The 24,591-nt window shown below is 43.9% G+C and overlaps 1 protein-coding gene across 1 annotated transcript in view; it reads left to right on the forward strand.

Moving 5' to 3' along the window:
* The window catches only part of CFAP47 (cilia and flagella associated protein 47), a 757,346-nt gene that overhangs the window by 536,228 nt on the left and 196,527 nt on the right, over nucleotides 1–24,591 (forward strand). The window contains exons 52-53 of the mRNA XM_014520638.2: nucleotides 10,179–10,354; nucleotides 14,785–14,892. Of these exons, the coding sequence (XP_014376124.2) occupies nucleotides 10,179–10,354; nucleotides 14,785–14,892 (284 nt within the window). The remainder of the gene's footprint in view (nucleotides 1–10,178; nucleotides 10,355–14,784; nucleotides 14,893–24,591) is intronic.

Below are 24,591 nucleotides of genomic sequence, written 5' to 3' on the forward strand. Positions count from 1 at the left end.
TACACAGTCCGGTGGGTGGCAAATTGGATGGAGGGTCACACCCAGAGAGTCATCGTGGATGGGTTGGTTTTGACCTGGAAGGGTGTGGGCAGTGGGGTCCCGCAGGGTTCGGTCCTTGGACCGATACTCTTTAATGTCTTCATCAGTGACTTGGACAGAGTACATTTCACTCCCTCGTCCAAGTCGCTGATGAAGACATTGAAGAGTATCGGTCCAAGGACCGAGCCCTGCGGGACCCCACTGCCCACACCCTTCCGGGTCGATACCGACCCATCCACCACGACTCTCTGGGTGCGACCCTCCAGCCAATTCGCCACCCACCGGACTGTGTAGTCATCCAAGTCACAGCCTCGTAACTTGTTCACCAGTATGGGGTGGGATACCGTATCGAAGGCCTTCCTGAAGTCTAAGTATACGACATCCACACCTCCTCCTGTGTCCAGGCGTTTCATAACCTGGTCATAAAAAGAGACTAGATTGGTCAGGCACGATCTGCCTGCCATGAACCCGTGCTGGTTTCCCCTCAGCATAATTTGTCCTGCCGGGCTCTCACAAATGTGAGCCTTGATAATTTTTTCAAAGACTTTGCCAAGGATGGAGGTGAGACTGACTGGCCTATAGTTGCCCGGGTCCTCCTTCCTCCCCTTCTTGAAAATGGGGACCACATTGGCCCTTTTCCAGTCCTCCGATGGGAAGGCAGCCTGCAGCAATGCTATATTCCTCTTCTGTGTGATATATCAGTCACTACTTCTCAAACATCTTTGCCACCACATTAGTAGTCATAATCACAGTTGTTTAGATTCTGAAATAGACAGCTTGGCTGCACCGTTCTCTTTTGTTTACAGCATTATTGTAATTTATTCTAATGATTGATAATAAATCACAGGGAGAAATCAACAAAATTTTGTGAGAAAATTCTTTAAATACAATGATGTATTTAAAGAATACATAAATAAATATCTATCAAGTTGGGGAACCAGAGTGAAGTTCAGTCTTGTCTGGGACCAGTACTGCCCATCTGGGAAGGCACATTCCAAGGCACGAACCCAAGGAGCATGCTGCACTTTGCTTAGAAAAAAAGGAAAGCAGAGTAAAAAAAATATATGACGACAATGTGCATGTAGTCCTGATGAACCCACACCCAGAAGTCAACTACAACACAAGCTACTTTGAAGTACATGTTACAAACAAAAGCAATTACAATAACATTGATTAAGCTACTGTAACAGGGTGACACTATAACCCTGTTACTGGAATGACCGAGAGTAACCAGGCGGAGCCAATAGTGGGGCAAGCATGGGAATGTGCTAGTGGCGTGGCTGAGGAAAAGCCAACACTGGTGATTTAATTACTTTAATTTTTGTGGGCAAACGCCCGACTTTTGCAAACCCACGGGGTGGGGAGGTCCCCCACATGCCCCATGCCACACCCTGGGGCCACTCCCCGCCCTACGCAGGCGCAGCCTGTGGATGCTCCCTGTGTCAGGGACACTCCCCGTGTCATGCCCATGGCCACACACCATACCTCCCACATGCCCCACACAACACTCTGGGGCCATTGCCCTCCCACACCACTGCAGCCGGTGGGCATTCCCTGCGTCCCTGTGCCATGGCCTCTTCCTGTGCCCTGCCCTGCTGTTGCACGCCACATGCCCTGGAGCAGACATGCACCATGCCCCCCTCATGCACCCTGTGCCACATCCCAGGGCCACTCCCCATGCCATGTGGGCATAGCCTGTGGCCACTCCCCACACCATGGCCACTTCACACTCCATGCCCTTTGGCCGAGCACCACATCCCTTGCATGCCCCGTGTCACACCCCAGGGCTAATGCCCACACCATGCGGCCACAGTTGGTGGGTGTTCCCTGTGCCCCCATGCCACAGCCACTCCCTGGGCCGTGCCCTGCAGTCGTGTACCACACTCCCCGCACACCTTATGCCATACCCCAGGACCACTCCCCATGTTACATGGCTGCAGCCAGTGGGTGCTCCCCCTGCTGTGGCCAGTTCCCATGGTATGGCACATGCCACCCACCCCCACACGGCCATGCACCATGCCAACTTGGATGCCCTGCACCACACCCTGGGGCCGCTCCCTGTACAACACAGCCAGCGAGCGCTCCCCATGGCATGGCTGCTCCTTGTGCCAGCCCCCACGCAACCCTACAAATGGAGCAGCGGGGAGGGGGAGTGGAGTGGGGCTGGCCCCAGAGTGGCAAGGGGAGTGGGACATGACCCAGAACATGTGCGGGAGGTGGGGGAGCAGGGCAGGACCAGGGAGGGGAGTGGGGTAGGGCCTGGAGCCGCGGCGGGGGGCAAGAGCAGGGCTGGACCCAGAGTGGCAGGTGGAGGGCCTGGGGCCAAACGTGGGTCTCTGGCCCCTCTCTACCCTCCCCCCCACCCCATCATTCATGACAGGCATTTTTCTAGTACTGTTTATAAATGTCAAGCATATATCTCAGAGAAATGGTTGCATTCCTTTAGCTAGTTGCTGCTGAAGGAAAAAAAGGGTACTTTTGGCCACTAAAATTACACAACAGCCCAGAAACGGTTGAGGATCCAAAACCATTCTCAAATGATGGCTCATTAGTTTCTCTTCAAGATGAATCATAATTTCAGATGAGCAGGATTCATTTTTGAGTTAAGATTCTTGATAGTATAGTATTGACTTTGGGTGTGCACCTTACTGTTAACATATCATTGTGATAAGTTCACACCCTGTTTTCTCACAGGGAGTAATCAACAATATGAAACAAAAACAGATATTAAACAGGTGTCTGATGTGTTGTTTTTGCTGAATGAAGTTCCTCAGCAAAATCTATGAATGAAATTCTTCTTTCTGAAATGTCAAAGAGTTTTACGAAAGATGGTGTACTGATCTGCTACTATGAATGTCAAAAACATGACAGGGAACATTGTGTACTGATCTACTGCATTGAATTTGATCTAGTCCATGAGGCAGATAAGAAATTGTGTACTGTGAAAATGATCTGGCTGTTTCTGAGCAGAGATGACCAGGACTTGCTAACATGTCAATCACCTAAAATAGTTCTATTGAGCAGGAGATTGTAGATGCCTCTATTGATCTGACTCAAACTACAGTTTCCACCATTGGCAGTCTAATCTCCATTTTGTATTTTTCATCTGTCTGTACAACAAGGTGACCTGTGAGGATGATGTCTAGGAGGTGGATCCTAGGAGCTCATGTATCAGTTGGTGAAAATAAAAGATCATCAGTGTCTCCTAAAATGCTATTGACAGAACAAATGTAAATTGGGATCTTTAGCACACTCAGGCAGACATACTAAATCTAATACTCCTTCTGCATGATACCAGGGGTGGCCTTGGGTTCAAACTTCAGCAGACAATGCTTTCAGTGTGGCAAAAGTCATTTTTAACATTAGCATTAGACTGAAATAAGGTTAAATTGTAATATAGCCTGGCTTAATTAATATCATCGCCATAATAGCTTTCACTATTTTGTCTTATTTATCTTTGGCTGTGATACAACTACCAGATTTTGCTCTTGATCACTTTTTAAAATCTCCAGTTAATTTGAAAAGAGGTCATAAGTAGGAAAATAACTTAAATTGTTTTGACTCAAACTACAATTTCCACCATTAGCTATTTAATCTCCATTTTATGTATTTCAGTTAGAGAGCAACGGAGAGACCCTTTAATTGTCCTGTTCTCTGAAATTTCTGTAATATAAAGAAGTAGCCTAATTGTGAGAAAAGTTAGTTGTTGGTGTAGGAGGAAACAAAGTCTTTCAGTACTTTCTGTGAACTACAGTGTTTCATTAAAGATGAACTAGCTTAGAGAAAGCGGAGTGTTTTCTAAACCTTCTTTTTATAGGTAACTTTGTTTTTATTTGAGGTTCAATAACAAATTGGTAGCAACAGTTTTCAGCGTATTAGCTTTTATACCATTGCAGATCTTTGAAGTCTGCTCCCTCAAAAGTGGAGAGTTTCAGAATGGGGATGAGTATATAGAACATCTTTTCTATGCCAAATATCAGGAAAATTATTTCCAGCAAGTACTATATAATATCACTTTTCATGTTAACGAAGAGAGTGCCATGTATTGTATAGTTGAATATAGGCAGCATAATACCCTGCGTATGCCTAGATATTGGTTATTGGTATAGATACATTTTTAAGGAGTTTTTTGATTAGAATTAAGACTTCAGAAATACTGTTCTAAAAGAGGTTTAAATGTCTAGGAACTTTACTTCAATGAAGTTCTACAGCACCTGGATTTTACTCTTTATATGCATTTATACTTATTTATTTATGACCTGGAATGGGCAGAATCTCAATTGCTACAGGTAATTACTGTAGGTACTACACCCTTGGAAATAAAGGTGATTTGGTACCTAGGAGACAATGAAGCTGTTTAACAGCAACAGTGTAGCAAGTTTTGTTTGTACAGTATCAAGACTACTTTTCCATTCCCACTTTCTTCTCATGCTTCCTCTACTTTCCTGAAGTTTCCTTTGTCTCCTGCCTTCTTTCAAAGTTTTTGCAAAACTAAAGTGATCATCAAGGGCTAAAGCCTAAGTCCTTAGGCAGCCCTTAGCCTTGAGGTACTCATGTAACTGCAGCTTTGGGTATTTAGGTCCCTGCTACACATTACTTATATTATGCAAATAACTGCTCAATTGTGCAGTAAATTGAGACTAGCAAAGTAATTATCACACAATAAAAATGCTATTCAGCTATAAAAAGTCACAACCAGCTATAGAGTTAGTGCTTGAAAATGTGTAACAACTCCTCAGCTAGTTTTTATCTAGCTTTAATTTGAATGTGTAGCAAGGTGCTTACAGTTTGGATTCTGTTTTGACCTGTGGTGGAATAAGATTGCCAAGGTACATGCATTCCTCTCGGAAGTAAAGAGAAGCAAGGGGAGGAGGAGGTGGTTCCTTACACCTCTTAGCCCAAGAGTCTAGCTCAGGTGTGCTCAACCTCTGGCCTGTGGGCCAGATGTGGCCCACAGAGCATTGGCATCCAGCCCGAGGGGCTCCCCCTGGGTCAGGAAATTTAGCAGTGGGGGAGCAGTAGCCATTAATATGGCCACCCTCCCTGCCCTGCCAAACTCATAAACCCAAAGCCCGACATGGCCCATCAAAGCAGGGCTGTGCCCCTTCCCCTCCATGGGGCTGGGCCACACCCCCTTCCTTCATATCAGGATCTGGGCTGGGAGCTCCAGCCACACTCCTGGTTCTGGCGGGAGAGGGAGGGTGGAACCAAGACCTGATGCTGGCTTTCCTTGCCTCCCCTCAGATGAGCCAGAGAGTGAATGGGGTGTAGCTGGGATACTCCAGCCATGCTCCTGGATCCTAGGGGTGGAGCAAGGCCCCAGTGCAGGCTTCTCTCCCCCTCCCTCCCCCCCCGCCAGGCCAGAGACTGAGAAGGGTTTGGCTGGTGGACTCCAGCCAGCTCCTGGCTCCCAGCTTTTGGGGGCAGAGCCCAGTTCCAGTGTGGGCTTCCTGCAACCTGACCCCTGCCCCAGCCAGGCTGGAGACTGAGTTGGAGAGCATGGCTGGGAGATTCCAGCCCTGCTCTGGGCTCCTGCGGTGGAGCCAAGCCCCCTTTCCCCTCACCCTCCACCCCCTGCACCAGGCTGAACCCAGCTGGGGGTCCAGTGCTGGACTAGAGGAGTGGGTTTTTCCCCACCACCACTTTCTCCTCAGCCAGCCAGAGGAGTGCTAGTATTCTGGCTAGAAGCAGAGAGGTGGGGCAGACCCTGTTCTGCTGGAGCAGGCAGCACAGCCCAGGGCTGCAAAGCATCCTGGGATGCCGGGGGACTGTGATTTAACTTGAACAAGGAAGGGATCTGGGACAGAAGTTCCATTAACTGGTTTGACTTGAATCAGTCAAATCTGATACTACATCCACTCAGGGTTATCTTAAACCAGTTTTGGCCATTTTGGGTGCAGACAGAAGTGCACCTCCCCATGTAACTGAGAATACTTTGTAGGAAACATTCTGAATTACAGTGATCTGGAACAAACAGAAGTTCATTGTTGGCTCCAGGAGGCAGGGGAATCTTGCTGCTAGCTGCCAGCCAGCAGCCAGTTCCCCCTAGCAATGCCCACCCCCCCTCTCCACCCCTCCCAGCCTGTCCCTGTTTCAGAATGGAAGTGGGGAAAAAGGAGCAGAGGGAGCTCCTTCTACAGGTTTCCCAGCCAGTGCTGGAGGGTGGGGTAGGTGTAAGGGAGTCTCCCCACCTTGGGGCGGGGAGGGTCTCCAATACATCCACGGCATCTGCTAGCAGGGGCTGAAAAAAACTCCCAGACCAAACTTCCTCCACTCCCTTCACTTCCCCCACCTTCTGATTCTGAAAACAGATTGAGGCTGGGAGACAGCGCAGACAGAAGTTACAGAAGACACTCTGTTATGCAGTGTCTTCATCTGATCCTGCATGCAACGAGGGATCAGATTTTTACCTGTCAGACATTTTTGACGCTGTTTACAGCCATGCATTTGTGTTTGGTCACAGCTATAAACTGCTTTCCATGGCCAGATCTGGTAAAAATTGTCACTTCTGTCTGTGTCCTTTGAAAGTGGTTTATGTGCACTGAACTTCTTTTCTGACCACTTAAACTGGTTTATGTCTAACTTCTGTCCCTAGACTTAAACACAAAAAGGTGAAATAGGAATCTTCCCCAATGTGTGACTCTAATTAAACTACTGTAAACTTGAAGGCAGGGCAGGATGGCACCTTACAGACTAACTGCTTCAGAGATTCATAAGCTGTTGTAGGCAAAAGAAGGTGGTCACTATAAAAGCTTATGCCTCTGAAACAGTTAGTCTGTAAGATGCCACACTACCCAGCCTTCTGCCTGATTTCAAATGAACACTGTAAATACTCTATTGTTAAATTGCATGGGAATTATTTTTGCCTTGGTTCTTTTATGTCTCCTCTGGTAAGTGATGTCCTGGATCTGTTTGAGAAGCACCTCCCTCAGAGCAGGTGGAAATCTTTTGACTTTTACTAGTGTTACTTCTACCTATGTGCTATGGGCTGTGTGCAAAAGTTCAAGTGTACTAAAAAATGTGGAGGGAGGGGGTGTGGCCTGGCCCTGATCTAGAGGAGGAGGAGGGGGGCATGACCCAGCTCCGTGCAGTAGGAAGGGGCCACAGCCCGACTCCAACAGGCCATGCAGGGCTTGTGGTTTGTGAGTTTTGTGGGACAGGGAGCGTGGCTGTATTAATGGACACTGTTCCCCTGCCACCAAATTTCCCAACCCGAGGTGAGACTTGTGGTCTGGAAACCAAGGCTCCATCAGCTGCGTTTGCCCATGGGACGGAGGTTGCGCACCCCTTCTCTATATTTATAATACACGAAAATACTTTGGTATCTGTTTGATTGCTGTTGTGACTGTTGCTGCACAACAGCAAATGTGTAAATTATCTATGTCCACCATAGAGGAAGGTCATTAATGAAAAATAGACTTAAGATGTTAGTTTCCAGAAACATGTAATAAATAAGGTTGTGAATAAAGGGTTTTCAAAAATCTTTGGTAACTTCTTTTTAAACAGACCTCAGAAATTTCCCTCTTTACCCTAAAAGCATTCCTTAAGCACAACATACAGGTGCTTTAGAGGGTCTCATTTATGAAGCCTTTAGCAATAAAATGGTAAATAGATTTAGAAATTTGTTTACACCAGTAAAAACTATTAATTTGACCTTTAAAATATTTTATTGCAAATTTAAATTGCATCGTACTGATGCAAGGCACTTGAATGATTTAAATTGTTGGCATAACCCAACCATCTGTAGAACATTAAATGTGTTTTATGTATGTTCACTCCCTATAGCAGTTTTCTCTAAATGCAAAGGAGTTTGCTAAATAGCAGCCAAAATGAAACTAGGGCCAGACAGCTGTGTGTGGAATATAAAATATTTTAGGTTGAACTTTTTACTCTTTATTGTTAAATTCCTTAGATATTTATTTTTGTCTCATTTCAAATTGTGAGTATCACAATTGTGATACTAATTAGTGTACCTCAGAAGCAAAAGACAAAGTTCCATTTAAAGGCCTTGGTCAAAGTCTATCACGAGATCCAAATTGTCTTACATGCAAAATGTGTGTGCTGTACATTGAAAGTGTTTGGATGTGAAAGGACAGAGACAAAAGCAGGGGCGTGTGTATTATGTGTGTACCATACTAGAAAATATTAATTTGGGAAAATGTGTGTAATACATGATATGGATTCATGCTGATTTGCAAAGAGTGAATTTTCTTGAATAAAATATTCTATAGTTCACAAAAATAAACCTTTCAGTTAGGGCAGATGGAACCAAAATTACTGTGCACTCTATTGTGTCTTTTGAAGTGACCCCCAAATAAAGGGTAGTGCATAATTACACTGCTCTAAAAGTAGCCCAAGATGGAAACAGCTATTTTATGCAATATTCTTCCTCTCCCTATGTTGTAGCTATGTTATAGATCAGGGGTTGCCAACCGGCGGTACATGTACTGTGGGGGGTACGCATGGGTGGAAGGGGATGAAGCGCTGCCACCTCCCAGGAGCAGGGCCAGGGCAGGGTGGGGAGAGGGCAGCTGCGCCCCTCTGTGGGGTGGGGAAGTTTGCATACAGTGGCAGCCACCACCACACACCAGCCTGGTGAGCAACCCTGCCCTGCAGAGGGGTGCCGCTGCCCTCACCCCAGCCTGATGATCTCCACCACCCTGCCTTGGCCCTGCTCCTGGGAGGCAGTGGTGCTCCGTCCCCACCCACCTGTGCTCTGTCCATACCTCCCTGCTCCATGCCTGGCCACATGCTTCCCCCTCACTTGGCGTCCGGCTGAATTAAGACAGCTATGTCCCAAGACATCCCCCATCAGTGATTCCTCTTGCCATCAGTTGCCACTGATTCCCCCTGTCTCCAATTGTTGCTGATTGCTACCACTGATATGCCCTTGTGCTTTCTCTGCTAGTGATATGTTGCCACTTTCTGCTTCCATTTCTCACCTCAAATTGCTGCTGATTCCCCTCCTTCTACCTGCCCTGGTATATCCCCTTTAGGAATGTTTTTTGCTCCACAGTTTGGGAAACAATGCCTTATTTTGTTTTGCTAGTGCTTATGATGTGCCACATGCTTTAGGCTATATAGTAGGGGTGGGTAATTATTTGGGCTGGAGGGCCACTTGAAAAATTTTGATAAGCTATTGTAGGCCAGGGGAAGGGTGCTGACCCAGCCAATGAGGTAGGGTGGTGGTGGTGGCAGGGGTCAGTTGATCTTACCCAACCCTGGGCCAGTCTGCCCCCTAACCCACCACTGGGGGCATCGGATAGCATGGGCGGGAGGATGGGCAGGGTCTCCATGGAGACTGGAGGCCCACAGGCAGAGTGTACTCAGCTGAGCATATGGGATGGGGCTGTAGGCAGATGGGGATTGACATCCGGGAATGGGATGGACAGGCAGGGGCTGGGATCATGGAGTGGTGACAGCATGGGGCCAGGACCCAGGTCAGAGCCACAATCCACTCCTCACCTGCAGTTTCATCCTATCCACCTCTATCTAGCCTAGTGTACCTTGCCTGCGATGATCCTGGGCCAGTTTCTATGGAAATCCCACCTGCCCCCTCTGTTCAGTGCCCCCAGTGGTGGGTGCAGGAAGCACAAGCTGGGGTCATCGGGCAGCAGGTCTTGCAGCGGTAACATCAGCATTGACACTGGCAGTGGCAGCCAGGCAGAGTGAGCTGCTGCTATAGGGGCTTCCAGGAAGCCAAGTCTGGTTGCTGCAACATCCCTGCCCCACCGTGCACCCCAGGGGCAGTGGGATGTCCTCATGCACCATGGACCGAGCTGCCCCTCATGCCTGGGCTGGATGGGGCCAATGAACCCACAGCAGGCCAGATGGAATCTCTTTGTGGGGGATCTGGCCAATAGGCCGTGATTTGCCTATCTCTGCTGTATAGCCTGTTAATATGGGGAAATGGCCAGAGAGACTGAGGTTTCCTGATTACTAATTGTAATAAGAAGTAAGTTATGACTAGCTACCTCTTGTAAATTGGGTCTTGCTGAAAGTACTCTATTTTAACGACTGTGCTTTAATCTATTTATTAAGTTGTAACCTATGTGCCATTCAGTAGTGTCAATGTTACATCATCTTTAACAAACTGTTGACATTGAAAAGTCAATTATTCACTCTCTTTATGCTTTTAGAACACTACTAAAATTGAAATTCCTATCACTAATCCTACGGATGAAAGTCTCCAGTTAAACGTGGTGTTAACGGATGCTGCACTTAGTGGAGAAACAGCTCTTGTTCTTAAGCCAAACGAAACTATTCTCTATGAAATGAAGTATTCACCAGCTGTAATTGGCACTTCAGATGGAAGGTAAGATGCAAACTATTAACACTGACTAAATATTATGAAGCATCACTCCTTGATCCCATAAAGTCACTTAGACTTCAAACATATATTTTATCCAAGCCTACCACTTTCCTTAATTGACAGATGAATAGCTATCACTAGAATTATGTCTACAGTTTCTCATGATATGATTTTGATATTAGAAATTCCACCTCAGAACAGACTTTTCAAATGAATAGTTAATTTTGCCATTCTTTAGCTCACCATGAAGGGAGTGACCCAGTGCCAAGTTTTTGAAGAAGGGGAACTAAGCTAAAATAACTCCACTAAAAACAGGTGAAGAACCTTTAACATACTAGATGGAAATTGAGCTAGCTTCAGTATTCTCCATTAATTAGGAATGATCTGCATAATGAAAATGAAGAGGATTTAAATTAAAGATGTTTCATCACACTAAAAATCTAAAAGAGTCTGTGCAGTATGATAATTAGAATAAGACTGATGGCCTTTTGGTGTTAGTTTCAAAGTTGCTATCATTGACTGTAGTGCTCATTTGGACTAGTTAAAGCAGGCTACTGAACATTACAGTTGTAAGAATTTTAGCTAGGACACTGTTAATTAGGCATTATTTGGCAGAAATACTTATTGAGAACTAGATTCATAGATGCTAGGGTCGGAAGGGACCTCAATAGATCATCGAGTCTGACCCCCTGCATAAGCAGGTCCGACCCCCTGCATAGGCAGGAAAGAGAGCTGGGTTCAGATGACCCCAGCCAGATGCCCATCTAACCTCCTTTTGAAGTCCCACAGGGTAGGGGAGAGCACCACCTCCCTTGGGAACCCGTTCCAGATTTTGGCCACTCTAACTGTGAAGAAGTTCCTCCTAATGTCCAGTCTAAATCTGCTCTTTGCTAGCTTATGGCCATTATTTCTTGTGACCCCCAGGGGTGCCTTGGTGAGTAGAGCCTCACCAATTCCCTTCTGTGCCCCCATGATGAACTTATAGGCAGCCACAAGGTCGCCTCTCAACCTTTTCTTGTGGAGGCTGAAGAGGTCCAGGTGCCCCAGTCTCTCCTCATAGGGCTTGGCCTGCAAGCCCTTAACCATACGAGTGGCCCTTCTCTGGACCCTCTCCAGGTTATCCACATCCCTCTTGAAGTGTGGCGCCCAAAATTGCACTCAGTATTCCATCTGTGGTCTGACTAGGTTCCTTATTTCCAACTAGGTTCCTTATTGATTATAACTGGGCCAAAATAATATGACTGGGGAGGAAGGAACCAGGTCTGTGAAGAAAACCTAGGGTTTGCATCACCAAAATGAATAGTTCTGTTTATTTTTAAAGCAGTAGTTCAAATTGTTCTTATAATTCCACCCCCCCCAACCCCCCCCCCAAAAAAACAAAAACCCAAATACTGCCAAGTATCATTAAATAAGTGTTTCTTTAACCCAGGGATGCTCAACCTCCAGCCTGCAGGCCAAATACAGCTTGTGGAGGCATCTCATCTGGCCAGTGGGGCTCCCCATGTGTTGGGAAATTTGGCACCAGGGAAGCAGCGGCCATGTTCTTCTGCTGCCAAATTCCCATGCTCCCTCTGTCAACACAGCCAGATCTGGGCTAGGCCATGGTCCCTTTCCATGTGGTCAGTTGGGGCTGGGCCATGTCCCTTCCCCCTGCCCAGCAGACTCAAGGCAGGCCATGACCCCTTCCCTAGGCCATGCTGAATCAGGGTTGGGCCATGACCCCCCCTCCTACATATGGCTGGGTTTGCACTGGGCCATGACCCCTCACCCTGCATGGCTGGATTGAAGCCAGGCCATGCCCCTTTTCCCCCAACTCAGCTGAATTGAGGCTGGCCCACATGGCTGCTTTGGGGCCAGGCTGTGTCCCCTTTCTGTGGAGCTGGATCAAGGCCAGGCCATGCCCTGTTTCCCCTGCTAGGCTGGATTGGGCCAGGCTGCCCCCTCCCCTTCCAGCTCCCTCTGTGTGGCTGGATGGGATGCCGCTGAGCCCTCTCCAGATGTTGGTTCAGGGCCACTGGACAATCCCATCCAGCCTGACAAGAAAAAAGGCTGAGCACCACTGTTTTGACATGACATACCAATTAGCTGGATCCTGACTTCAGCTAACTTACAGTTTGTACTACAGGGGGACCTCTACAAAGAAGTAAAATTGATTTATATCTTTATACTACCCTGGTTGTAATGCAACTCTTTGCCTATACATCCTGGAACAATTCAAGGTCTGTTTTAAGTTGCATCATTGGCAAACAGCCCCTACAGGCTGAAACTTCAGACAGACATTATCAAGACCAGATGCATCCATGTTCTTTTATATGGGATTAAAAGACCAGAATAGATAGGCTGGCTCATAGTGCCAGTGACATATGAATAAAAATTAGTATCTGTGTTTAGAGAGAAGGTGATGATTAGCAGAACTGAGGTTTACACAGTGGAAGACGGTCTGTTCTTTTGCAGCCATGTTTAGGTCCTCTGTAAGGTATTTTTGGCACATATATGCCCAGGGGAATTTTGTTTATGGACATGTGGACAGGACAACTATATGTAACTATGTAGTTATGTAGACTGAATGTGGGTAGTAGTTATCATAGATCATATGTGAGTGCCTTTGTGGATGAGTAGCAGCTTTGAACATCTTAGAATGAAGTCAGTCAAAGCTATGACTATCAAACTAGCCTCAGGAGTCAAAAAATATATGTGGGTGTATGTCCCTCTTTGCCCTCATATGTCAACCAGGACTTCTCTGTTGTTATCACAGCACTCTACGCACCACACCAGAGGTCAGCCATTATTCACTTCCTTCTGTAGTACTTCTTTTGAAGTTGAGCCACTTACTGGCAAAAAAAGATGGAGGGCAGAGCAAGAGGGGAAGCTTCTGCTCCAAACAGAACCCTGGACCCCCTCCTTTCCAGGCCAGAAGCCACCTCACCTCACCCACATGCCTCTCATTTGCTTCCTTCTGGCCCCACATATATCCCATAGATCACCTTATTGTGGCTGGCCTCGGGGAAAGCTTCCAAAGGAGCACCAGAGAAGAGATTAGATGATTTGTGCTGTGGCAGTTAGTGGTGTTCTGGAGAGCATGAGACCAGGAGGTTCAAGCACCCGCTAGTTGAGAGGGGCCTAGAACTGAGGTCCTCTGGCTTTCTACCAGAGTGTCCTAGCCACTCACCTATTTAGGGGAAAAGATAGAGGAGGTTCTCCATACCGCCTTGTCTGGACATGTATGTAGTTAGTTCATATACCTAAGAGTATGCATCCTCTGGATGTGTAAGTGCCAGAAATGCCCAGTAAACAGCTAGGAAAAAATGGAATTTCATAGGGTGTGAACAAACATTTGGTGCACCCAGTTGAGGTCTAGGCAGCTTGCTTTTGTCATGTGTGCAGCAGTTTGCCGCTGCTGGGAGCAACTTTTGCCGCTGTTTGCTGCTCCTGGTTGTGGTGCAGGAAGCCTGGCATGAGTAAATTGAGGTGGTGGGAGGGGCAGGTGGGGGAGTGAGTGGCTGGGCTGGCTGCTATTTGTATGGGCATTTGCAAGCTTGGGTTAACCCTTTCTTATATTAGGTGAACCGAATCTCAATCTAAGTTAGTACTCAGGTGAACTAATGTAAATTGGGTACACCATTTTTTAGGTGATTTAAACCCACTGCATACCAGTACAACTGCACATTTAGATTAACCTAACTCTGGTTAAGTCGATTTAACTGTAACATCTGTACATACCCAAAGGTAGCTGACCAGGAAGTGACTAGAATTACACCCTGTGTTTTTATCTATGTTGAAATGTTTTAAAATGTTTACGGTCTTTCTGATTTATGTTTGTGCCTCTCCTGGCCACAAAATGACAAGTCTGTAACAAGAATGCAATATGTTATGATGTGTGCCAGAAAAATACACTAATGTAAATATCTCACTTAGCAAGGAATACTTTCAATTTTGATAAGATTTGATTGTGGTATAGTGGCTACATCACTGAAATATATCCATTTGTCAGGTTCATATGTATTCCTCTGTGTATATCACTTAATTTTTAAAAGGTTTTTTCCCCCCTTTTAAAATGAATTAGTGTTAAACTTCTGTGACAAATTAAATTAACTTAACGTTTCTCCTGTAAGGTAAGATTAAAGATGCTTTCTAGTTTTTCCCTCCGACTTTTGAAAAGTGGCAGTTTTCATATGTAAGAAGGAAGGGAGATGAAACAAATTTATAGTTCATGGATTTGTATTTATACAATCACTATTCATTTGTGATAGGCATATCTAGACACAGCCATGTCTATGAAGTTGTAAGGAATTCCTGGTGGAAAACTGATAGCTACTAAAATGGTTCACTGTGTTGAACATTTTTTTTCCCTTGAACTCTAATTTCTGCTTTTATAAGTCTCTCCTTTGTCAAAAGCCATCTCACACAGAACTTGATTTTGTACCTGTCTTTAGTGTCATATTCCTGTCAGAGGCGGTTGGGGAGTTTTGGTACATGCTGAAACTGATTGTTGAAGAACCATTGTCAACTACTTTACCTGAAATAGCATGCGAGCTTGGAAAGTAAGTATGTCATAGTTTGCTTAATTGGATAATTGGTTTCACTGTATGGTATAAAGCATACAAAGTAGTATGCATTATAGAACTGGAGCAGAGTTTTATATAAATACATAGGTCTAATAGAAATAAAGGTTGAATTGATATAGTTGGAATTGTCACACATAATATTTTAAAAAATACATAATATAGATAAAATTATCTTTGTGGAAGAGTTATTTAAGTGGGGTTAAAGTAGTTAGAGATTTTTATTTTTAAACTACCCTTTAAATCTGGTGAATTTAATATCAAGTTACAGTATAGCCACACTATAGTGTACCTGGATATTCCACATGGGTCTGCTTTATACATTTTCTGCATTGGTGCTCACTTTTGCTCAGCATATGTGTGCGCACTATGTGGAGATTCTGTCCTGTAGAGCTTGCATGACAAGATCTATTTTACCATGCAAGAGGTTGACCTCTTCAAGGGTAAATAGAGTGGTGACGTACTTGTCCTGCCCCTTCCAGAACATAATTCTTAATTCTAAATCTCAAAATGGGCAAGTTTTTTGGGTCATGTTTTCAAAAGTACTTATCACCCACAATTTGGGATCATTTTCATACTGTTATTGCCATAGTCTGTGTCAACTATATAATTAGATAATTTGCTAACATAACACAAGGACTGAAGTTAAGAATGTTTTTGGAAAATGGGAGAAAGATTATACTTGTCCAATTATTGATAAATAGATACATGAATTGAGTTGAAGTAGAATAAGTAAGCACATTGCCATAAATCCAGACATTTTACTGCTTAAGTGTTTTCACTTAATAATTTTTGCCTGCGAAGATTTGATAATTTTCTGTAGAAGCTGCACGTGTTACTTAACAAAATGTGTATGTGTACTTACACATTTATGACAGGGATTAGACATATTAGTAAAAATATCCTTTCGAGTTTTACTTTGATGGGATAAAATTGCAAAGGCCATCTGTCATCAGGTTTCAGAGGTCAAAATAAATGTCCTCTCATTGCACTATTATCTATAAGATAAAGATTTTATGCTCTTCTACCTGTAGCATCTGGCTTTAGCAACTATTTAAGGCACGATTACATGGACACTTGGTCTGTTCCAGAATGGCAATTCTCTCTTCCCTATGTATAATAAAGGTGTGCACTGGAGAGGATTTGCTCCATTAAGTACAACACATGCTTGTGAGAAGCATTTTTTCATATTCACTGGACTTGAAGTTTATTTTTTGTTCAGATGAGAATTTTTATTGTTTTGCAAGTAAGTATATGTATATGGTGTTTGAGGTTCTTCACTGGCAGATGAATTCGTTTGTCTGCTAAACACCCACATGGGAAACCATGAGCAAAAATCATGAAAGAAATAAGTGCCCAGTAAACAGCTAGGAAAAATGGAATTTTTCCTAATCCATGTATTAAAAACATGCATGTATTATATGTGATATATAATGAGTTTATTTTATGATATAAAGCTGTAAACATATGTTAAAATGGAAAATGTGACCAGACCTCTTTCAGGTCTCTCTTATTTTGTTTCCTTCATTTCTTTTTCCTATCCTTGATTTTATTTTGTTTGGGATGTTCTGTTCAGCAAGGACCCTTAGCAGTTCCCTCCTTTGAAGCTGTTATCTCTCTATTTATCTTGCTGTCCTCATCACTGATCTCTCCATTAAGTCTCAACTTCCAGTAATGCTGTTCTGTGTCCTATCCCACATCATGCAAACCGTTACTCATGTGATTAACCTCTGTGAACTGGAGAGAATTCTGTGGATAAGTAAGGAGAAGTCACATGAATAAATAAAATACTTTGCCAAATGAAACTCTGAAATATGAACCTTTTAAAGTTAGTTAAAGTATCTGTTGGCAAAGTTAGGTAAGTCTGTAAAATTTAATTATAATGATATTACATATTTTGGTTTTATAATTTTTTACAGTGCCATTTTTATAGAGAGGGTTACACAAAATCCTTGTAGTTTCATTGACATTTTGTACAGTTTATTCTTGGATAGAATTTGGGGTTCTACCTGCAAACTGAGCATGGTTTAAACATGTAAATAACACCATTAAACTCAGCAAAAATAAAGGTTTTTCCATTAATAAATTTTCAGATGATTGGGGTATTACCTTATATAAAGACCTATATCCTATAAAGAAATGTTAATGTATTTTTAAGGGATATTTTAGTACAAGCTGAACAAAATATACAGTAAGGAAAATCAAATACCAGAAATAACTTAGGAAGAAATATTTAAGAAAAAATATTACATAAACTCAGATTTCTAACACCTATTGTGAAACACATGTACAAATAATACATTGAAATGTAATTTTTCCTCATTGCTCTACCAGGTAGGACTTCTTTTTCAGTTAAGAAAAAATTATTAAATATAAATGTTCTTGAGATTTAAAGATGTATGTGTATATATGTGTGTATATGTATATGGTGCAATCACCTACCCTGGAAACCTTCAAGAGGAGACTAGACAGTCACATGGCTGGGGTCACCTGACCTCCAGTTATCTTTCCTGCTTGGTGCAGGGGGCTGCACCCGATGATCTTTCAAGGTCCTTTTCAGCCTTACAGTCTAAGAATCTATGAATACACACACACACACACACACACACACACACATCTATATATGTATATGCATATATATCTATGTATTCTTTAAAGACATATATATCTTTAAATCTCAATAATACATATTTTCTAATTATTTGTCACAAAAATTAAACAATTTAAAATAATATTGGTCATTACAAATATATCAAAAGCTGAAGTGATTCATGGGAAAATGGGCAGAATGAAATAGGATGCAGTTCAACAAAGATAAGTGCAAAATGCTGCACCTGGACAAAAAGAACCACCAACACACTTACAGGCTGGGGGATGACCTTCTCAGCAGCACAGCAGCAGAAAGGGATCTTGGAGTCATAATTGACTCCAAGATGAACATGAGTTGTCAATGTGACAAAGTGATCAACAAGGCTAACCACACTTTATCATCCATTAACAGGTGCATGATGAACTGGTCCAGGGAGGTGATGCTTCCCCTCTATGTGGCACTAGTTAAGCTGCAGTTGGAGTACTGCATCCAGTTTTGGGGGCCACACTTGTAGAGGGATGTGGAGAATCTTGAGAGGGTTCAGAGGAGGGCCACTGGCAAGGCCCTACGAGGAGAGACCGAGGGATGTAGATCTCTTCAGCCTTCACAAGACAAGGCTGAGAGGTGATCTTATGACTGCCTATAAATTCATCGGGGAGGGCAGCAGGGAATAGGAGATGCTCTGTTTACTAGGGCACCCCCTGGAGTAACTAGGAACAATGGCCACAAATTGACAGAGAGTAGATTTAGGTTGGACATTAGAAAGAACTTCTTCACAGTAAAGGTTGCCAGAATGTGGAATGGGCTGCCAAAGGAGGTGGTGATCTCCTCTACCCTGGGGATCTTCAAGAGGAGACTGGACAAGCACCTAGCTGGGGTCATCTGACTCCAGTGCTCTTTCCTGCCCAGGGCAGGTGGTTGGACTCGATGACCTAATGAGGTCCTTTCTGACCCTAACATCTATGAATCTGTGAATTTCTAACATCTGGGAATCTGTTAAAAATAGTTATGTTTATTAATTTAATGTACATGATATTTTAAAGAAATGCAATTTTAAAATTACTTGTAAATTATGTCCCATTACACATGTACACATATATATCTTGTGTCTGTTCATAAAACTGCGTAAGAATGACATAGTCTTTAAAGTAAAAATATGTTCTGGATATCTTTGTTCATTGAATTATTGCATTTTTGATTTACATGTAAATGAAAGAACGTGGAGAAAGGTTCTCTTATGCTGTAAGTATAATTTATCTCAGGTTGATATATCAGTATAAACTACACTGAGATCTGGAATGGACAAACATACCCTTGGGTTATAGATGCTATTACAGCATCTCATTAGTAGGTGGCAAGTTATCAGGTAATACATATTTCACATTAAGCAAATAGTTGCCCTGGGATGCAAACAGACAGATGAAACCTAAAACAATGTAATCTGTTATATTAGTTTTACCCTGGGATTTTTTCAGAGGTAATTCTCCAGTAGGTTATGTGAAGTCGCCTCACCTCGGGGATTTGCATTGTGTATGCTTTTTTATTTACATTGACATAATACTGAATACTCCATGAAAATCATGCATGCTTGATATTTTGTTTATAAAAAAAAACCTCAAAATGAATGTGAAGTTATAAATGAAACAGATTGTTATGTTTGCAGATACACTAATGAATCAATATTTAATGTGTCATAACTTTCAGTGTAATCTGATATTCAGTTTAAAGGGCACTCTTCCCAGGTCTAGCTGCTAGTTTTTTTTGTTAATTTTTGAGAATAGTTTGGCAATCAACACTGACTTTCACAAACTCATTTGAATTATGTTTTTGGTTTTTTTTAAATATTGCTGGGTGCCTTCCCAGCCTGTTCCCTATGTTTGACAGTAGCTGAGTAGTGTCAATTAATGGTCATATATATGGTCAAATCAGGAAAAGTAAAAGTGCAGTTGGAGTTGCAGCTAGCAAGGGACATGAAGGATAACAAGATGATTTTCTATTAGTATATCAGCAAGAAGAGGAAGATCAGGAAAAGTATGGGTCCCTTACTGAATGGGGGAAGGCAACCTACTGAGAGATGATGCAGAAAAGGCTAAAGTGTATAATGCCTTTCTTACTTCAGTCTTCACAGGCAAGGTCAGCTCTCAGACTACTGCATCTGGCAGCATGGTTTGGGAAGGAGCTGAGCAGCCAACAGTGGCAAAAGGATAGGTATGGGATTATTTAGAAAATCTGGATGTGTTCAAATTCATGAGCCCAGATGTGATGCACGCAAGGGTGCTGAGGGAGTTGGGTGATGTGATTGCAGAGCTGCTGGCCATTATCTTCAAAAAATCATGGTGATTGGGAGAGGTCACGGACAATGGGAAAAGGGCAAATATAGTGCCCTTCTTTAAGAAAGGGAGGAAGAAGGATCCAAGGAACTACAGACCAGTCAGCCTTACCTGAAGCCCAGGAAAAATCATGAAGTAAGTCCTCAAGGAATTCATTTCTGAGCACTTGAAGGAGGTAGTGATTAGGAACAATTAGTATGTATTCACTGAGGGCAGGTCATGCCTGAGCAACCTGATTGCCTTCTATGATGAGATGACTGGCTTTGTGGATGTGGGGAGAGAAGTTGACTTGATATACCTTGACTTTAGCAAGGCTTTTGATAAGGTCTCTCATGACATCCTTGCAATCAAGCTAAGGAAGTCTGGGTTGAATGAATGGACTGTAACATGGATAAAAAACTGGCTGGATCATCAGGCTCAAAGGGTAGTAATCAATGGCTTGATGTCTAGTTGGCTGCCAGTGGAATGCCCTCAGGATTGGTCCTGGGGCTGGTTTTGTTCAAAATCTTCATCAGCCACCTGGAAGATGAGGTGAAGTGCACTTTCAACAAATTTGCAGAAGACACCAAGCTGGGGGGAGTAGTAGATATGCTGGAGGATAGGGCTAGGATTCCAGAGGACAGAACAATCCCATGCACTGGTACAGGTTGGGGACTAACTAGCTAAGCAGCAACTCTGCAGAAAAGGACTTGGGGGGTACAGTGGACAATAAGATGAATATGAGCTAACAGTGTGCCCTGTTACAAAGAAGGCTAACGGCATACTGGGCTGCATTAGTAGAAACATTGCCAACAGATCAATGGAAGTGATTTTTGCCTTCTGTTCAGCACTGGTGAGGCCACATCTGGAGTACTGTGTCCAGTTTTGGGTCCCCTACTACAGAAGGAATATGGACAACTTGAAGAGGGTCCAGCAAAGGGCAATTAAAACAGTTAGGGGTCAGGGCACATGACCAATGAGGAGAAACTGAGGGGATTGAGCTTATTTAGTCTAGAGCAGTGTTTCTGAAACTTTTTTTTCACGGACTACTTGAAAAGTGCTGAGGGTGTCAGTGGACAACTTAATAAACTTTTTTTGTTCTACAAATCAAAGCACACAACTCATATTTTAGTATCACTAGTCTTACCTTACAAGTACAGATATTCTCGATTGTTCTACAGCCTTTCTGCAGAACACCTGAATGGAGCTCGCGGACTAGTGGTGGTTTGGGGACCAGAGTTTGAGAACTTTTGGTCTAGAGAAGAAAAGACTGAAGGGGGATTTAATAGATTCAACTCCTGAAGGGTGGTTCCGAAGAGGATGGAGCTGGACTGTTTTCAGAGGTGGCAGATGACAGAACAAAAAGTGGTATCAAGTTACAGCAAAGGAAGTTTAGGTTAGATACTAGGAAAAACTCTCTCATCAGGAGGGTGGTAGAGTACTGGAACAGGCTTCTCAGAGAGGTAGTGGCATCTCCATCCTTGGGGGCTTTTAAGACTTGGCTGGAAAAAGCCTTAGCTGGGATGGCATAATTGGGGGCGGTGATGCTTTGATGAGGCAGTTGGATTACATCTCCTCCTGAGGTCCCTGTCCAGCCCTAAGTTTCTATAATTCTGATATGACTTTTACCCAACACACAGACACATCACTAATGCGACCATTAGTGAACTATATATATAATATACAGGAAACCGTCACTATTCCTGAATCTGCTATTCGCAGATGTGAATATTTGCGGTGCACCATGCCAATGGCACAGCTGCGCTTGGGGTGGGTCAGGGTGAGCGCCGCCATGGCTCCCTCTGGTGCTGCACCAAGCTCCTGCCTCTGCGTAAGCCAGGCACAGAGCGCTGCACATTGTGGGCAAGGGCAGAGCCGGGGAGAGCGGAGTGGAGAGCAGAGCCAGGCGGGTGGAGCGGAGGGCAGAACCAGGTGGGTGGAGAGCGAGTGCCGGGGACGGGAAGGGAGGTGGCATCTTTTCCCCCATAGGCAGCTGCAGTCAGTCCCCAGGTGCTAAAGGGGAGTCCCGCGCTTCCAGCTTCTCACAAGGGAGGAGCAGGGAGCGGCTGTGGGATCTGACAGGGAGCCCTGTCAGTATTCTTGGATTTTGCCATTCACAGGGATCTCCAGAATGCATCCCCCACGAATGGTGAGGGTCTCCTGTAATGTGAAAGATATAAGTTATCCATTTTAATATATTTGTGATTATGCTGAGGAAGAGCAAGAGAGATGGGAAAAGGAACAAATAGGGACAGAGATGTGGGAGAACAGAAAACATAATATTTCTATAACCCAGCAATCAACACTGGCCTTTCTCCTGTGTTGCTGGGCTAATGGAATGCTGGTGTCACACACAGTTTCTATTAATCCGTCCACAGTATCTTGTCCAGAGAGGGCCTTTTCATATCTTCAGCATATGGAAGGTGAAGCAGCAGAGTTTGAGGATGGTTAGCAGCAAGGTCTGGTGGTAGAGCACCTTTCTATACCAGTACCAAGTCATCCCCCTTCAGAATTCCTGTCGAGAACATAGGAGCGGTACTTTCCCCTGGCAATCTCTTTTGTGCATTTTGGTGTCAAGATAACACACAAACTGTATAATCAACAAATAAATTATTCATATTAATCTACCCATTTAGGGATGTTGTCAAATGTTTCATTAACTTCCCAATTCAAATAGAACAACAAAGACACTTGATGTCGATGTACAATTTAAACAATTTCTTTTTAAAGGGTTTTCATTTCTATGGTACTTTTTTAGTATTAGGCATTTCATTAATGCCCCTACTGGACCACAGTGAATTCAGTCATTTAATAAGACTGAATGTCCAAGATAATGGTAAAGCATAAACTTGGACCTGAAAACATAACCCAGTTAATGAATGTTGGTCACAGTTCTTGCTTATGTTCATATGTGAAGTAGGAGAGACATAATGGTGGAGGAATACATTTATCTAAAACAGAACAGAAGATACATTTATTACAAGCTATTACAAAAATCTTCTTGTGACTTTTAGAAGGTATATCCTCCTTTGCTAGTCTTGATATACAGCTGGACAAGAAACTCAATAAAATATTTGTGCCCTTGCCGCCTGGAAAATCCCATAGCTCTTCTAAAGACTGATCTCTGTTCTACCACATCTTTTATAAAATCTTTAAGAATCATTATCTTATGTGCCATGTATCTTCGAACAAGGCTATATTAAAAGGTGCACGAGCTGCATCTTCTTTTTTTAGTGTGAATTTGAGAAGTTTAAAAGCCAGTGTTCAAAGTTTAGTATTGGGACCTGGAAAATTCAAAAACATCAAGCAGGCTAATAGGACTGTGGAAAGTTTCAGTCGCTGATTTGATTTGGAGGAGATTTGGCCCAATTTGGTGGCTGAATCTCCGAATCAAATCAGGAGACCCATTAATATTTCTGAATTAAATCAAAGCCTCTGATGTGATTCGGAGAGATTTGATGATTTGGCCCTAGACATAGCTTTACATACCTCAAGGTACCAGGCAGCTCATGAACACTAAGATGGTGGGGCAGATGGAGTGTCTCATGGGAGCGTGTGGGGGGGTCCCCAGTACACTCTGCAGTGGACCCAGAAGTGGACCCAGAACTACTTCCGGTCCACTTCCAGGTCTGCTGTGGAGTGTGCGGGAGACCCCCAACCCCCGGCTCAGCAACTGGTGCATCCTGGGTCGGAAGGGCCCCCGGGGCCCCCCTCAGTTGATCGCTGAGCCAGGGGACCACAGCGGGGGGTCCCCCGCACACTCCGTGGCAGACCCAGACATAGACTGGAAGTACTTCCGGTCCACGTCTGGGTCTGCCACCGAGCATGTGGAGGATCCCTCTGCATTCCTGTGGAACGCTCCATCCACCCCACAAATTCAGCATTCACGAGCCATGCCTGGTGCCTCGAGGTATATAGAAAAAACATATATAGCTGTGTCTATGGCTGAGTCCAAATCCAAATCGAATATGCCCTGCTTCGCCCACCCCAAAGGCTAAGTATTCTTGCAAGCAGCTAAAGAATAAATTCTAGGGATCTATCTCTCTTTGTTGTGTCAGGTACCCCTGTAATTTTCAGTTGATTGTAGGTAAGACTTTCACTGGAGGACTGGCAGTTCAAACATGAAATATGCCATGAAAGTTTCTCTGCAACCAGAGAGAGAGCCTTCATACCTGATTTTGTACTACTGCAGTACACCCATCAGTCATCCAACATTGGAATGGCTTGTGTGGCCTTAATTACAAGTGTGTCTGCTGCCACTTTTTTCAAGCAGAAATATCATAGGCCATGTGCCCTGATCAGGCAATCTTGTATGGGGTTGGGAATTTGACTGTCTTGTATTTTGGCCACTTTCAATACCTGCAGCAGTGAAATAGTGGTCTGCTGATTAGTTCAGAGGTTTTGAGGCACTTTTTCCTCTGCAGGAAGGGCATGATGTTCCAGGATCTTGTAAGCCAAATGGAAATGGACATTAGAATTGGAATTGTAGGGATCTTTACCTCTGTACGGCACAGTTCCCACTTTATTTAACTTATTTTCAGGAAATTAGGGAGTTTGTATCCTTCAGCCTGCCCTGGCACCGTGACACCCTTCTACCGTAATATAACAATTTTGGGAAGTCATTCTCAGCTGTCCCGAAGATCGGGGAAATCCTTTGATACAGAGGTCAAAAGGCTTGAGGCTAGAGGGTACTGCTGCTCAGCTGTTGGGGATTTAGGTGACAATGAACAGTTTAGCATCTCTGAAATCAACACATCCATAGGAAGGGGAAGGCAGGCC

Source organism: Alligator sinensis, unplaced genomic scaffold (genome assembly GCF_000455745.1).
Source record: "Alligator sinensis unplaced genomic scaffold, ASM45574v1 scaffold243_1, whole genome shotgun sequence".
NCBI classification, from domain to species: domain Eukaryota; kingdom Metazoa; phylum Chordata; order Crocodylia; family Alligatoridae; genus Alligator; species Alligator sinensis.